The sequence below is a fragment of the Typopeltis vanoorti genome, chromosome 4 (assembly GCF_054136105.1).
Source record: "Typopeltis vanoorti isolate ZY-2024b chromosome 4, IOZ_Tvanoo_1.0, whole genome shotgun sequence".
In the NCBI taxonomy this organism is placed as follows: domain Eukaryota; kingdom Metazoa; phylum Arthropoda; class Arachnida; order Uropygi; family Thelyphonidae; genus Typopeltis; species Typopeltis vanoorti.
The window spans coordinates 166,838,764-166,856,207 of NC_143552.1; the positions used below are offsets into that span (position 1 = coordinate 166,838,764).

General features: G+C 33.0%; 1 protein-coding gene across 1 annotated transcript in view; it reads left to right on the top strand.

The window, feature by feature from the left end:
* Positions 1-17,444, top strand: part of LOC150107826 (Fanconi anemia group J protein homolog) — a 463,872-nt gene that overhangs the window by 116,769 nt on the left and 329,659 nt on the right. The window contains exon 8 of the mRNA XM_090391581.1: positions 13,140-13,229. Within this exon, the coding sequence (XP_090247707.1) occupies positions 13,140-13,229 (90 nt within the window). The remainder of the gene's footprint in view (positions 1-13,139; positions 13,230-17,444) is intronic.

Sequence of the window (17,444 nt, forward strand, 5' to 3'; positions counted from 1 at the left end):
CTGAAGAAGGCGGACAATCCGATGAAACATGTTATGTTTTGAATAAATTTAATTGTTATTCTAGTCTTGGTTATAGTCAGTATATATGAATATATATATATATATATATATATATATATATTTAATATCTTTTAGTAAAGGTTTAAATACTAGAAAATCGAGAAAAGTATGACAGTTTTAACTGAATCACTTAAAAATGAAACTGGTTCATCAAAGATCCCATAATTCTCAGTAAGGAATAATCCTTCAAGAATACAAGGTAATAGTAGTTATTCTTTCAGAACAACAGAAGTAGAGTTTAGTAAATTGGCTGTGTGCTGCCTGAAAATTCCCTCAGAAAGGATCATCTGTAAATTATAATTTACAGACTTTAGGAATGAACTTTATTCAGTGTTACATAGCAACATTTACCAGATCACATATTTGTGTATCCTTTTTACTTTGCTGGTCGGATAGATCTATAGAGAGAGAGTATAAGATCAAAGCACATGATCTCTATTTCCTCCAACTTTAGATGTCTATCTTTATGCACATGCACTTTCCACCAGCCACAGAATATAGAACAAAACTCAAGTCCCCAATAAAAGCTCTTTCAGAAGGAGTCTTTAAATTAATTTGTGAAGCATTAAAAAAAAAAAAAAGCACCTGTATCTTAACCTTATTTGGAATAATGCTCTGAACTGTTTATGCTTTGAGAAGTCATCTTAAACTGCTATAATTTTTTATTAACTATTCTTTTGGGACGTCATCCAGTCTGGAGTGCCTTTTCATTCTTCGTTGATTTTATTACCATTATAATTTCTTCTTCTAGAATTTTTGGTTTGGCTTTTGATACCGTCAAGAAGAGAGCAGTTTGTCTAATTAATAGTCCTTACAACCATTATAAACTCACTCCAACTGCTTGCTGTCTTATAGGTATTCTGTTTCTGCTTATATCTTTTCTATAAATTCTTCCATAGGTTATTTCTACTAAAGTGGCATCATTTTCTTTCTGTTAGCACTTTCTGTTAAGCTTATAATAACAAAAACAGCAGCTGTTCATTTCATTTATAATCTAACTGAATTTATTTCATTTTTTCCTCTTTCGTTCACCTTTTCCTGTTATCTTAACTCTCCAACCGGCCAGGATGTGTGTGTGTGTATATATATATATATATATATATATATATATATACATACACGTCCAGCTAAATCTAGATACGATTCAATATACCTGTTGAAAGAACATGGATAAGAAGTGCAATTTGGCTGTTCTGTCCTTTAGAAGGTGCGATAATCCTTCACACTGTAGAGAACACTTAAACAGATTATTTTGCGAAGCTGAGTCCGAGTTCTCTATAACAAGGAATGCATTTCCTTGTTTTATGCTGGGCAACTGGACTCTTAGTTATATTAGAGAGACTAAAAATATGGAAATTATTTTTATTTTCTCTTTTTATTGTACAGTTTATAATTCCAGGACAAAATATAAATCCTTACATACTTTCTTCACTTAACTATTGCATTACCTTGCAGAATCAATATTTAATGTTTTTGTGCTAATTTTATCTAATAGAAAGAACAAAGAAAATGTTCTGTCAAGAACATTTTCTTTGTTTTTGAAAAAATAAATTCACGATAATTATTTGAAATATTATTTAAAAAAAAAAAACTAGCTGCCAATGTTCTTGATTATGTTATCTTTGTTCAAAATCATATTTCGAAGAGTAATTCACAGATTTCAAATATGCCTATTATAAGATTTTTTTTTGTAAATAAGAATACAGTTTGCTGAAACTTTGTCTATTAAATTTTCATAGCAGTGTGTGCCACAGATTAGAATTTCAAAGTAGCACGAATATTTTTTTTATTACAAAACAGCAAAGTTTGATAATAAATATTTGTGCTACAATAAAGTTCGACAGATTGAACAATATTATTACATTATTCTTTTCTCCTGTGGGAGAAAAACTGTAAATTGTCACTCGTATAATTATAGCAGATTTGCTATTGGCAAAAATGGTAAGAAAATAATCATTTGCACTCTCATTTCAAAACACAAAGAAAGAACATTGTAATTTCATCCACTGAAAAAGAAAATACTACATATTTTTCTTCTGTTATTATCTGGTTTTTTCTTGTAGTAGAAAGAAGAAATTACTGCACATATTTCTTTTCAATACAAGAGTGCAAAATCTGCGAATTGATTACATTATAGCTGATAGAGAATTCATGCCAGAAAAAATATTTATGTAAGAGTTCTAACATCAGCAGATATAATGACATTTTCTTCTAGTTTAGACACCTGACATTATTGAAATAGTTAAACTTTTGCTACTATTTTACACTAAACTGCACGAGCATGCTCCTAAAGTGATTTACGTTTGTAACAATTGCTTGCCTGCAGATTGAATAGGTCTAACCTTCCCCCTCCCCAACCCAAAAATTAAATGATTATGTTACAGATATACACCTTTTCTCTTAAAAATTTAAATCCTTTTTTTCAAAATAATTGTATCAAAGAAATTTCAGTTTTTCTAAGTTAGGATGTCTGAACAACTGAAAACGAAACAAGACATTCTTGCTTGAGGTAATTTAGTGTGACTTCTGGGAAATTTCCTCTCTTATGTTCAGCTAAGAGGATTATTGTCCAGCATTTTTAAGACGTATTTCAGAAATAGCAACCAGCAGCAGTAGAAGTAATATTTTGAATTTTTTTAAAAAAACAAAAATAACACAACTGAACTTTCTTTTGTGTGGTATGCATAAACAGTTTTACATATTGAAAATATAGCATAGTATTTCTAAATACTATGCTATAATTTCAGCAGACTGCTGAATGCTGATTTCAGATGAAAAGAAATAGAAGCTTCGAATATACAACAATATTATTGCTTTATTTCTTTTGTCAAAATGGTAAACTGAAATAAAAGATTTTGAATACTGTCTGAAAGCTTTCAAACCAGTAGAAATAAACTTAAAGTAATTATCTAACAGAGTTCCAGGAGAGGAGGGGGGGGTTGCAGTAAAAAACTCTTAAAAATGAGCATAAATTTTGAATCACTCCATACAGGATATCCTTCCTGTTATATTTTCAACATATCTATAGTGGTTAAGCACCGAATATTATAGTAATGTGCATCCTACAAAAAAAAAAATCTGTTGCAATTTTAAGCAAAAGAACAAGGCGAAGAGCCTCTGCTAAAATACCATTGGATGTTGTTCATAAAAAAAAAAAAAAAAAAATCGTTCCTAAAATTGAAATGTGAAATGAAACTTTCTTGTGAAACTTTCTTACATGTCATTCTTTTCAATATGAAATTCCATTTTATCCTGCTCAAGACTAAATAGTGATCACTTCCAATTTCAGATCCTATGTACACTCTGGTGTCCTGCACCAGGGAGAAAACATCACTATCAACAATAACATAGTCAATGAGACTTTTCTTATTCCTAGCCTCTTCTCTCCATGTGAATTTGTGCACATTTTTATGTTGGAACATGGTGTTAGTAATAACCAGTCCATGTCCTGAGCAGAAATCCAACAGGTATTTGCCATTATTATTAGCTTTGCTCTTTTCTCCAAATTTTCCCAAAACATTTTTGTATGTCTGACAATCACTTCCTACTCTGCTATTTAGATACCCAACAAGGACCAACTTTTCCTTTTTCATTGTGTCAGTAGCTTTCTCTAGAGCCTCAAAAAATTCCTCCACTTCTACCTTAGTAGAACCTTCTGTTGGACCATAGACACAAATAAGTCTCATTGTCCAGTTCCCCATTCTGATATTTGCCCAACTCACTCTACTTGACACTGCCTGCCATTCAAGACGATTAGCCTCATATTTTGTGTTGAATACTATTGCTGCTCCTTCTTTTCCTTGATTGTCATTGCTTGAATATAACATTTTGTATTTATTGCTCAGAAAGATCTCGCCAGTTTTTGTCTTATTTGTTTCAGTCACCCTATTATGTCGATCTGGTACTTATCTAATTCCTCTGCTAACTCCATTTCTTTGCCATTCAGGCTTCTTATGTTAATAGTACTGATCTTTAACTCTGATGTTGAGTTGGGGTGTGTTTTCAGATTTGTTCCAGTAGCTGGCTTTTCGCTGTTCACCCTGGTTCCCTGGCGAAAACAACGGGGGTCTTGTTTAACCGGGCGATGCCCCAGCCGGTATGAAACCATGAGATATAGTGTGTATATGTATGTTCATGTGTGCATATATTGATTACCTGTGTGTGACTATACATAAAACATACATTACAATTAGTATGACAAGCTTGGAATTACAAATTATTCTTTGGACACTGAAAACTTTGATGGAAGAGAGCTGTTCTCCTTCCATCAGAGCTGTGCTCAGATAAAAATCTGAGAGACTGTTCTTTGAGTCAGCATCAGCTTTCCTAACTTCAAGAAATATGACTGTCAAGTTACCTACAATTTGGGAACCACTAAGTAGATAGCATCTCTGTTCTTCACTCAAGCTGTGAGTTTGAGTCCCACTAGCATGTAGGTATAGGGATGTTTTTAGGTAGTCAGTGATATTTATTGCTTGGTGTGTGTGTGTGTGTGTGTGTGAGAGAGAGAAAAAGGTGTTTAAGGAAGGGAGTGCTTAAGGGTCAAAGATGTGTAACTGGGAGGAGACCTCCATGTAGCCTTCTAAAGAATGCGGAGAACCAACTGGGCTTATGACCTAATGCCCAATCCTCACCTCATGGTGCACCTAGTAGATATCTGTTAGGTATCTACCTGGATACTGAATGAATGAGGATGGGCTAGCAATTTGGGATTTAGCCAACCAAATTGTATTCTTATTGGCTTAAACCACAATATTAAATGATGGTACAACATGACAGAATTTCATGCTGGTTGGGGCATTGGCCGGTTAAACAAGGTCCCCGTTGTTTTCACCAGAGAACCAGGGCAAACAGCGAAACGTCAGCTACTGAAACATATCCTAAAACACACCCTAACTCAATATCACCAGAGTTGAAGATTGGTACTATTAACATAAGAAGCATGAATGGCAAAGAAATGGAGCTAGCTGAGGAATTGGATAAGTACCAGATTGATATAATAGGCATGACTGAAACAAAGAAGATAAACAGGTGAGATCTTTCTAAGCAACAGATAAAAAATGTTATATTCAGGCATTAACAATCAGGGAAATAGGGAGTAGCCATAGTATTCAAAACTAAATATGAGGCTAATCTTCTTGAATGGCAGTCAATATCAAGTAGAGTGATGTGGCTAATATCAGAATGGGAACTAGACAATGAGACTTACTTGCATACTTATTTCCACAGAAGATTCTACCAAGGAAGAAATGGAAAAAATTTTGAGGCATTAGAGAAGGCAGCTGATGCAATGAAAAAGAAAAGTTGGTCCTTGTGGAGATCTAAACAGCAGAGTAGGAAATGACTACCAGATATATAGAAATGTTTTGGAAAATTTGAAGAAAAATGCAAAGCTAATAATACTGGTAAATGTCTGCTGGATTTCTCTTCAAGACATGGATTAGTAACTTAATGTTCCAACATAAAAATGTGTACTAATTCACTTGGAGAGAAGATGCAAAAAATACGAAAAGTATCATTAAATATGTTATAGTTGAATGCAATGTTTTCCCACTGGTTCAGGACACAAGAGTATACAGAGTATTTGAAATAGGAAGTGATCACTGTTTAGTTTTGAGCAGGATAAAATTGAATTTCATTTTGAAAAAGAACAGTGTATAAGAAAGTTTTACAATGAATCAAGGTTGAGCCGCTTTCAGAGGTGAACTGTAGACCCAAAACACAAACATAGTTGAAGAAAAAACGAAAGCGTTTGAAAACAAGAACAAAACCTTGGAGTTTCAGTGGTTGACTGATTGTGCCAAAAAGGTATGTGGTGAGATTGTGTATGTAAGGATAGAAAAGTCAGAACTCTATGGTGAACTCAAGAAGTTAGAGGAAGTTAAGGAAAAGAAGAAGGATATGGAAAGTTACTTGCAAGTGAATCATCTTGTGCTCTTAGAAAAATGAGGAAAATGTCAGAAAGCAAAGCACTGTGTTCCTGTGTAAAACTAGCTAAACAAAAAAATCATGGAAAGACTTTAGTGTGAACTTAGAAAATAAATATCTGGAAGGTTGCAAAATATTCTGGAGGCTATTGAAAACGCTTAGAAATGGAGGTAAAAGTACAGTAAAAGGAATCAGAAATGATAAAGGTGACATGAAAAGTGAAGATACAGATATTCTAGATATCTGGAGTAATTACTTCGAAAGACTGCGAAATGAAATAAGCAGTGGCAGCATGATGGTAGAAAATTCCTAATAGTAATGCAGTCAGGAATACATATCCATACTTGAAGTAGAAAAAGTCATCAAAAACCATGAAATGTGGAAAGATAGATGGAATTTGGCCAGAAATGTTTAAATATGGAGGTATAAAAGTTTTACAGTGACTGCATTTCATAATTCAGAAGGCCAGGTCAGAGAGGATCTTATTCCAGATGATTTGAGCAGAGCTCTCATAGTACCCGTACCCATCTATAAAAAAGGGAAATAAAATTGAATCCAAGAATTACAGAGGCATTTCTCTGCTGAGTGTTCTTGGTAAGATTTATGCAAGTATACTTGAGAAACAGCTAAGAAAAACTGTATATGGAAAGCTTGGTAAAGAACAAGCTGGATTTACACCAAATAGAGATTGTTAGCATCAGATTTTCCCTTTAAGACAAATAGTTAAGAAGTCTTGGGAAAATAACAAGGACAATATATAGTCTTTATTTACACCCTAAGTCAGCAGTTGGACTTGAAGAAGGTACAAGATGTTTTGAGGTAAAATCAGGTATGTGGCAAGGCTGCACATTATCTCCATTGTTATTCATTATCTGTATGGATCACGTTTTGAAAGAAAGTGATACTAAATCTGATATCAAAATTCTCAATTTGAATATTAACTATTTACTTTATGCACATGATGTTATACTTCTGAATAAATCCAGTACAAGTCTGCAAGATTTCCTGACTAAATTGAATAACTGTCGTAGTGATTTTGGTATGAAAACCAGCAATAAAAAGACAGACAATGAAAATAGGCAGAAACATTGAAAACATGAAATGTATCCTGATTGGTGAACCTTTAGAACAAGTAAAACATTTGACCTGTTTAGGCACAATTTTTTAGTGAAGATGGTAAATTAAATATGGAAATAGACAACAGAATTAGTAAAGTTGGTATGGTAGGAAGTCTGCTGAAGAAATTTAGATGGAATAAGAAAGAAATTAGTCAAAATTAGCTATATACAAGACAATGTTCAAACTAACTTTAACTTATTTATCTGAGAGCTCGGTTAGAAATAAAACACTTGATCACTGGAGACCTCTGACATGAGAGTTATGAGAAAGATTAGTGGTGTGAACTGGTGGCATCAATGGCAGTATCACATTGAAAATAAGGATATTAGGAAAGAATTTGCCATTGTTAGCATTCAGGAATGTGTTAGTAAAGCTAATCTCAGGTAGTATGGTCACTTAAAAAAGAATGGGAGAGAGAAGATTAGCAAAACAAGTGTTCTCTGCCAGGTTGGCAGGAAAAAAAAAAAAAACCAGAGGAAGACCAAAATGTAGATGGCTTGATACAGTAAAAATTGCCTTAAAAGAATGAAATCTAAGATCTGATAATATTGGAATCTTGACAGAAAACAGATTACTTTGGAGAAAAATTTTTGATCTGAAGTTAGTAATGGTGTAAATTTTTCATGTGGTACTATCATAATTATTCTGTACACCTCCTGAAGGTATATATCAGGAATTCGATGATGATGATGAGAGAGACCACACCATCCTGCTTATTATTACACGTGGCTTGAAATGTTTCACGTGTGGTCTCTAGAATAGTAGACAACCAGATTATAAACCTTGGTCCACTGTATTAAATGTAATGTATTTAAATATTCTAAATGTGCAAGTTTTTCTGTGAGATTAACATAAAAAAAAAGAAATTCTTAGTGGGTAGTTGCTAGGACTTTAAGTACAGTATCTTTTTCAGTTATACTTAGGAATATCTACTGCAGTTTTATTTTTATTTAATGTCTGATGGTGTTGATTCAGTATGAAGCAAAATAACAGCAACTCTAATAATATCAAATAAAATATCAGCAAGTCCAATAATTATCTTCACTTTCCTTGTCTACATATAATGTTGTATTTAATATACCACAGTTAGAATAATGTGCTCATGTATTTAAAAAATGAATTTTATGTTGACATCTTACCATTTTTGCTCATTATGTTTTGTTTTGTACCATCTGATGATTGGATGTTGGAAGGTTTTTTCCACTTGGTTACACTATAATAAATTTAGTTTAATCTTTTATCCAAGTGTAAGCAAAGAAAGTTTGCACCTGAAGTATCTTCAGGACTGAGGCGACTCGTTGTAAAGGACCAAGCTCTCATCACTCCTTGTCTTAGTATCTCCCATAATGCAAAGCACATCTCTTTGCAGACATGTATAATGTTATGCATTAACCTTCCTACCGGCTGAGGTGGATGAAATATCCAGCCCACCATAGCATTCTGCATGAATCAAAATTTCATCGGCATGCCATTACCTCCCTCTGCTGTTAATCCCTTTACGGCTATTTAAAGCCATTCGTGGATTAACTGTTAGTGCCTGACTAACAGTTTGTGTTACCTGTCTTTACGCACACTGTTTTACTTGGAATTTTCTTTACTGTCCTAAAATATTTGACTTTTTTGCCTCTAAAATGATTTATTGTGTTTCTTCCCAAAAATTGAAACGAATTTCACATGTGCGAGAATAATCAATCTTGAAATGACCATCGATCAGCATTTGCAATGAATCTATTTAGTAGTAGCAGATTTTCTGTATTATAAATTTATTCTTCAAATCACTGCAATGGAACAGTTGCATTGGTTGTGCAACTGTTCCATTGCAGTGATTTGAAGAATAAATTTATAGTCTAACCAATATAGAAACAACTTTTTTTGCGAATTTTCAGATGTTTGCATTGAACATATTATGTCACATATTTATATTTTTAAATAATATTTATTGAAATAAATATGACCTTTTGCTTTCTTTCCTAGCAAAATACCATTATATGGATTATCACATTTCAGTTCTAGAAACGAATTTTGTTTTATTTTGTTTTATGAACAACAAATGAAGTTGTATTGCATAACTCGGTTTCCGATTGTGAATCTTTTTAGTATTGAAAAGTTATATCCAATGATGTTTTAGCAATTCTTCACCTTTTTTTTTTTTTTTGTAGGATGCACATTTCTATAATAAATATGTTGAAAATATAATATGAAGGCTATCATATACAGAATAATTCAAAATTCATGCTCATTTTGAAGATTTACTAATGCTTACCCCATCCCCCCATCCTTATCCTCTCCTGGAATTCAATTACATTACCACTCTAAATTTCTACAGGTTCGAAAATGTTTCCAGACAGTATTCAAAATTTATTACTTCATTTTACCATTTTGACAAAAGAAATAAGACAATAATATTGTTGTACCCTGAAGCCTCTAATTCTGTACTATTTCTTTGCAATCTAAAACCAGCTGTTCTACTGTCTGCTGAAATGATTTGAAATTTTAGAAATATTATGCTATATTTTCACCACATAAAATTGTTTATATGCATACCACACACAAAAAAAAGTTTTCAGTAGTATTATTTTAGTTTCTTTTTCTTAAAATAATCTAAATATTTTTACTTCTACTTATGTTTCTGGTTGCTATTTCTGAAGTAATCTACGTCTTAGAAATACTTGTAGTAATCCTCTTAGCTGGAGGGAAAGGTAAAGGCTTAGATTACTCTCAGTGCTATTGAAGAAGAAAATTGAGAATGCTTAGCTAGAAGGGACACTAAAGTGCCTCAAGCTATAGTGCGAGATACATCAAGAATGTCGTGTTTCATTTTCAATTGTTGATTAGTAGACATCCTAACATAGAAAAAAATACAGACATTTCTTTTACAGGCTGATACAGTATTTATGCTGAAATAAGTTCTTAATTTATAATGATCAGTTTCATTTTTATTATCGAAAAAATATAAACTATTTCATATAATTATCTTGAAAAAGAGGACTTGAATTATTTTTAAAGAAAAGGAGCATATACTTCACATAATCTTATTTTTTGGGGGAGAGAAGGAAGGTTATATTGAAGACTTATTCAATTTGCAGATATTTCAGAGAATTTATTTTATAAATCGTTCGCAAGACAACTTGGGGAACATGCCCATTCATTTTAGTGTAAATAGTAGCAAAGGTTTAGCTACTTCAATAATGCCACGTATCTAAACTAGAAGAAAATGTCGTTATATCTGCTGATGTTAGAATTCTTACATAAATAATTTTTCTGGCATGAATTCTCCATCAGCTATAATGTAATCAATCTACAGATTTTTGCCATCTTGTATTCTACCATCTTATGTGCAGTGATTTCTTCTTTGTACTACAAGAAAAAAATCAGATAACACAAGAAAAATATGGAGTATTTTCTTTTTCATTGGGTGAATTTACAATGTTCTCTCTTTGTGTTTTGAAAAAGTACAAATGATTTTTTTTTCTTACTATTTTTGCCATTATAACATCTGATACAATTACAAGAGTGGCATTTTACCGTTTTCCTGCCACACGAGAAAAAGAAATATGACAATAATATTGTTGATTCTGTCGAACTTTTGTAGTGGAAATTTTTAATACAAAACTTTATAATTTATATATATATATATATATATATATATATATAAGCAAAAGTATTGCTTATTATAAAATTGGAGCATAATATCTGAACTAGCAGAAAATATATACATATCAATTTAAATCGTAACCGTTAATTTTATTTTGTAATGACCAATTATACAGGGAAACCAAGAAGGTGAAAGTGCAAAGAACAGTAGATTACAATATAAAGAGCAAAATTTAGTGATATGTTTAAAGAATTTCATTATTCTCTATAAAGCAAAGTCGCTCAAGCAGGTCCTTCAGGAAATCTGCGAAGTATTCTTCGAATCATGATTTTGAACAAAAATATAACATAATCTCGAACGTCGGCAGCCGGTTTTTTTAAATAATATTTCAAATAATTATCATGAATTAATTTCTTCGAGAACAAAGAAAATGTTTTGTGGAGTAAGCGATTAGGAAAAATTAGCAAAAAAATTAAAATTAAATTGGTTCTGGAAGGTAACGCAATATTTAAGTGAAGAAATTAGGCAAGGATCTTTATTTTGTCCAGGCATTAAAATTGTATTGTACAATAAAAAGAGAAAATAAAAATAATTTCTATATTTTTAGTTTATCCAATATAACTAAAATTCAGTTACCCAGCATAGATCAAGGAACTGCATTTCTTGTTATGGGTAACTGAGTCATAGCTATGAGCCTGAGATAATCTGATTAAGTGCTCTCTTCAGCATGAGGGATTATCACACCTTCTAATGGACATGCTGGCTGAATTGCACTTCTTATCCATATTCTTTCAACAGATAGCATGCATCGTATCCAGATTTTGCTGATGTCTATAGACGTCCTAGCCGGTTGGAAGGTTAAGGGAAGGGCCACTTCCCAGTCTGGTTTCGACATTTATTGAGGTCTCGTCAGTGGGAGCCAGACACAGAGGTGGTGATACTAAGGTGGAAGTAATGGAGAAGTCATATTTACCTATACGAGTTGCCAAAAGGTATCTCACCTTATTATTAAATAACTCTGGATTAGAAAAAGATGTTGGAAGTTTTTTCCCACTTGGTTAGACTATAATAAATTTAGTTTAATCCTTTATCCAAGGGTAAGCAAACAAAGTTTGCACCTGAAATATCTTCAGAACTGAGGCAACTCATGGTAAAGGTGGACTAAGCTCTCATCACTTGTCTTAGTATCTCCCATAATGCAAAACACATCTCCTTGCAGAGATGTATAATGCTATGCATTAAGGGAAGGGGACTCTACTCAGACTGGTTTCAACCTTTATTGAGGTCTCGCCAGACCCACAGGTGGTGATACTAAGGTGGAAGTAATGGTGGAAGATACCACGAGTTGCCTCAGTCCTGAAGATACTTCAGGCGCAAACTTTGCTTGCTTACACTTGGATAAAGGATTAAACTAAATTTATTACCATCTGATGAATAGGCTATCCGGAGTCTAGGTTGCATTAATCATACAACCCATGATTTTATACCTTCGTTTCACATGACTTTTTTATTTAAATCCTATCCACAAAAAGTCACAAACTTGTAGTACATTGGTATTAGTGGTGTGGGTGGACTTAAGGCTAGATAATTAAAAATTCTGCTCTGGAGACCAAACATGGAACATTTTCAGGCTTAAAATAAACAGGATAGTAGTCTCACATCAGATAATGAATTCATGTACCCTCTGAAAACATTTCCAAACATCCTTGCCCGAAGTGGGACTCAAAATCGGTCTCTTAGTGGAGGAGTGCATATTTTAATTATTTAGCCAATGCAGTCTCCATGATGTTATGCTAATAATCTTCCATTGCATATAGCATAATTTCTATTAATTTGTATCATGCTTATTTTTTTTTTATTTGCTCTAATTCTATAATACACCAAAAAAATTTGGAAGTAAGAGAGGTTTCCTGATTATAGTTGTGAGTGCAAACCAAATCTTTCCTTCACTTGGAGAGATCTGGTTTGAATCTCATTTAGGGATGCTTTTTTTTTTTTTTTTCCCCTGATTTTCTCCTACCAGTCTCATGCAGAAGTTCCATTTCAAACAAATTTTTAGGTATTCTATGACTGGATTCCTTGGTATGATCCTAACTTGTCATACTCTTCATACCTAATGTTATCTCGATGCTGTTTATTTATTGAGGGACTTAATACTAGCTTTATAACCAGTGATGGTTTGCTATAATCCCCACAAACCAACCTAAATAAGACAAGTAACTTAATATCATAATGAGATACATAAAGCAGTCTTCAGTACTGAAAGAAGTCTTGCAAAGTTTCAAGCTTATGTTGCTTTTTTTAGGATATGAGATGATAATCAATATATGGTTATTTAAAAACACATCAAATTATTTGTCACTTTGCTACATTTGTTGGATATTCATTATAGTTTATTGATTTTAAGTTTATTTTTTTTATTTATTTTTTTTTTAAGGCCACCAAAGATTTTCTATGGAACTCGCACCCACAAACAGGTTGCCCAAATTATTCGAGAATTAAAAAAAACTGCTTATAAACACACCAAGTAAGGAGTAGTTTGAATCAGTAACATGTATAATACATTACTTGCTTTTAACCACATTTTCTGCTTTGATGATATTAGTTAATAATGTAATATAGTATTAGAGATTATCAGTTTTTTTTAATTAAGGTATTATAAAACTGTACTTATTTATTTATAAGGATGCTATCTCCATTTTCTGTCTTTTTTGCTCATATTTAACATACATCACTTAGATAAACTTCATTTCTTGCAGAATTTATAGCCAGTTCTCATAGCCTTCATAAAAATGATTAGGTAACAGAGACAATGGGCAGAACATTGTTAGCATCCCATCCAGGAACGTGTTAGCAGAGCTAATCTCAGGTGGTATGGTCACATAAACAGAATGGGAGAGGAAAGATTAGAAACACAAGTGTTCTCTACCAGGTTGGCAGGAAAAAGACACAGAGGAAGACCAAAGTATAGGTGGATTGATGCAGTAAAAAGTACCTCAGAAGAGAGAAATATAAGATCTGATAATGTTGGAGTCTTGACAGGTAATAGATTGATTTGGAGGAAAATTGTAGGTAGAAGTTAGTAATGATGTAAGTTTTTCATGTAGTGCTACTATCATATCCTGTACACTCCTAGAGGGTACATGTCAGAAATTTGAGAATGATGATGAGCAGAATAAAGAATGCTTCATGTTAAATTTAACAGACAGTTTTTACTAAATGCTGTCAACCTGGTATATGCAACATTGAGTTTGCTGCTATGAAGAGACCACTGTATGAAGAAACTCGTGTATGAGGAGGAGGAAGTACTAAAACTGTTGCACAAACTGAATAAGAATCCTGCAATAGGAACTGATAGGATATCAGCACATATGGTAAAAGTGTGTTCAGCTGAACTGGCTATTCCTTTCACCAGGCTATATAATTTGAGTCTCAGAGCAGGAAAGATTCCACAGGGATAGAAATAATGTATGATAATCCCATTGCAAAAGGATGGTGCAAAGACCAATGTATCCATCTATCAAATAATTAGTATCTCAGGAACAGTGATGAAGATTTCAGAAAATTAAGGGCTTGCATTCAGAAATGGGTTGAATCTCTACTTTGCTATGAACATGGGTTTACTAAAATAAGGTCTTATTTTAGCAACTTGCTCACATTCTATGATAATGTTATTACCGAGTTAGACAAGGGGAATGGATACAGCATGATACTTTTGGATTTTGCTAAGACTTTTGACAGAGTATGGCATGGAAGACTGTTGCATTAATTGGAGAATATGGGATTATAAATATTGTCATGGATAAGAGAATGGCTGACTGACAGATATCAAAAAGTTGTATATAGGGGGTGTGAATCTTCAGGATTCAAGGTAAATGTGGTGTATCTCAAGGATCAATCCTTGGTCCATTGTTATTCAATGTCTACATTATTGGCATTGGGAATGGATTTGACATGCATGATAGGTAGGGTAATCAGGAGTGCTGCCAATACAGTATTTGTAGAATGATTTGAATAGACTGGAATTGTAGGCATGTGAAAATGGTTGTCATTTCAATGTTAATCATAAATGTAAGGTCATCCCCTTTTATGTGATTTAATATCCTGTGTCATATTATATTGATAGAATTTTGCTTGCAGAAATTGATGAATCTAGGGATCTTGGAGTTTTAGTTGACAGTTCAAGTTGGAGTTCAAGGGTCATATATATAGCAAAAGTTGTAAATATAACTCAGAGAATAATGACAATGCTAAAACAAACTTTGATATGTAAAGATAAGAAAATCATTTTGCCTCTTTACAAGGCCTTGATAAGACCTAACTTGGACTATTGTGTGCAGGTCTGGTTTCTCTGGTGATGCATTGGAGAGAGAGTACAAAGGAGAGTGTCAAAAATGATATCAGGGTTGTGCAATACTGATTATGAAGATAGATTGAGAATTTGAGCTGCTTAAAACAAATTTTTTAGTGAAGTGAAAGTGTCACACTTGTTAATACTAGTTTTATATAAACATGACAATCTGTTTGTGGAAATTACAAAACGTTTAATGGTTTAGATTGTAAATTCTAAATACACTGGTTGGCATGTTTCCAGTGTATTTAGAATAATTTTTTCGTTAGTGTATCTGATGTAAATATTAATGCTTTGTTTACATCATTTCTGCATATATATATGACTGCTTAAAAATGTTATTAAATTATTACATGCATCAACAAGTGAAAAAAAAAATAGTGATTCACTATATGATGGTGGTCTGGCACCTAACATGCCATATGACTGGGGTATACCTGTATATCTGACCCATACATGAAAGGTTACAAGACCTATAGCTTATCAGTACTGTGTGTGGACAAGAGGATAAGAACAAAGAAAGGAGGAATCTGTTTACATATTTGGGAACAACTGAAGGTTGTATTCTTTGGGGAAGGCAAGAGTGCTGCAAACTATTCCAAAGAACAGGAGTAAATGGGATGAAATAGAACGAAAAGAAGTTGATTCAGCGAGTTTCAAGCTAGACTGTAAAAGGATATTGGTTATTATATTTGCTATTATTCTTCCACTTTCTGCCAAAATTATAATGAGCTACAGCAGCAGCTCTTGTTATGATTTGGAGGAAAGTTGAGGAATTATAGTGGCTAATTCAGCAGAGCACCATCCATGAAAGTATCTGTAAACTAGGCATAAGACAGAAACTGAATGTCTATGGGAGAGGGATTGAAGCAAATCTGGAGAGAGGGATTATTAATTAACCAGATTGTCTTCTTCGGATAGAAATGAGCAATCTTAGACACATTGTGTTGAAGATTGCTCAGTTGTGTCTAAAATGTGTGTAAATGAAGTAAATAAAGCATAACAAAATCTCTCCTCATTACCATCCACGAAAGATAACAGCCCCTCTCCTTTATGTGTGTGTGTCATTCAATCATTTTATCTAAATTTTGTTGATTTTTATATTTCAGATAATTTTAATTTTAGCTTGAACTGTAATCTTACTTTATTTTGTAACCACCAGTATTGTGTCATTCTAGCTATGGCCCAACTCTGTAAATAAGACTAACATTCTTTGTTGTAGCTTCACCTTGCTATTATGCTGATATTTGCTATAATTTGCCATAATAAAAATTATCAGTCTTTATTCTTTTGAATATGTGTGTATAATAATCTTTACTATGCCACAGGTGCCATTAAAACTCAACATAGGTTGTCTACTAATTAGGACACATTCTGTCTTTTAATATAATGATGTCGGCTTTCACTACAGCTCAAATCACTAGAGATCAAAGGAATGGTTTGATATGTTGAATTTCTTTTGAGGGCACTGATACTGGGTGCTCTGGCTAGGACTCACCATTAGTTTCTTATAGTGTTTATAATGTATGTGTTTGCATAATACAGTTCACTTTACTATACTATAGCAAATGCCATTATGACAAATTTCTTTACTGTAACAAAGTACAGAGTCCCAACAGAAGTCTCCTGGGAATGGAATATTCACAATAGCAAACTGTCCCTATATTTCAGGTGCAAACTTTGTTTGCTTACACTTGGATAAAGGATTAAACCAAGTATATAATTTCTTGGCATCTTTAATTTATAGTATAACCAAGTGGAAAACTTCCAACATCTATCTCTAATCCAGAGTATTTTAATAATAAGGTGTGACACCTTTTGGCTACTTGTATATGAAAAATATGACTTCAGCATTAGTATCACCTCTGTGTCTGGCTCCAACTGATGAGACCTTAATAAAGGTCAAAACTGGTCTGGGTAGTGACCCTTCCCATAATGCATAGCATTATATATACCTGTATGGATATGTGCTTTGCTTTATGAGATACTAAGGCAAATGATGTGAAGTCATTAGCCTCTGTATGCGAGTTGCCCTAGTCCTGATTATATTTCAGGTGCAAACTTTGCTTACTCTTAGATAAAAGATTAAACCAAGTATATAATTTCTTGGCATCTTTAATATTATTCTTGTCATCAGGGTTAGGTTTGCTATAGCAGCAAAGATTTTGGCAATAAGACAAATATATTGCTTAGATATGTTTGTCATATTGCAATCAATAAGTGATTTCTTATCGCATATCATATGTCAAGGTGATTCAAAGATTGACATATCCAACTATTGACCTGTCAATATCATCTGCAGTGGGGGTGAAGATTTTAGAAAAGTTTGTTAGGGTTCACATACAGAAATGGATTGACAGAGAATCTATATATACTATGCAATGAACAGCA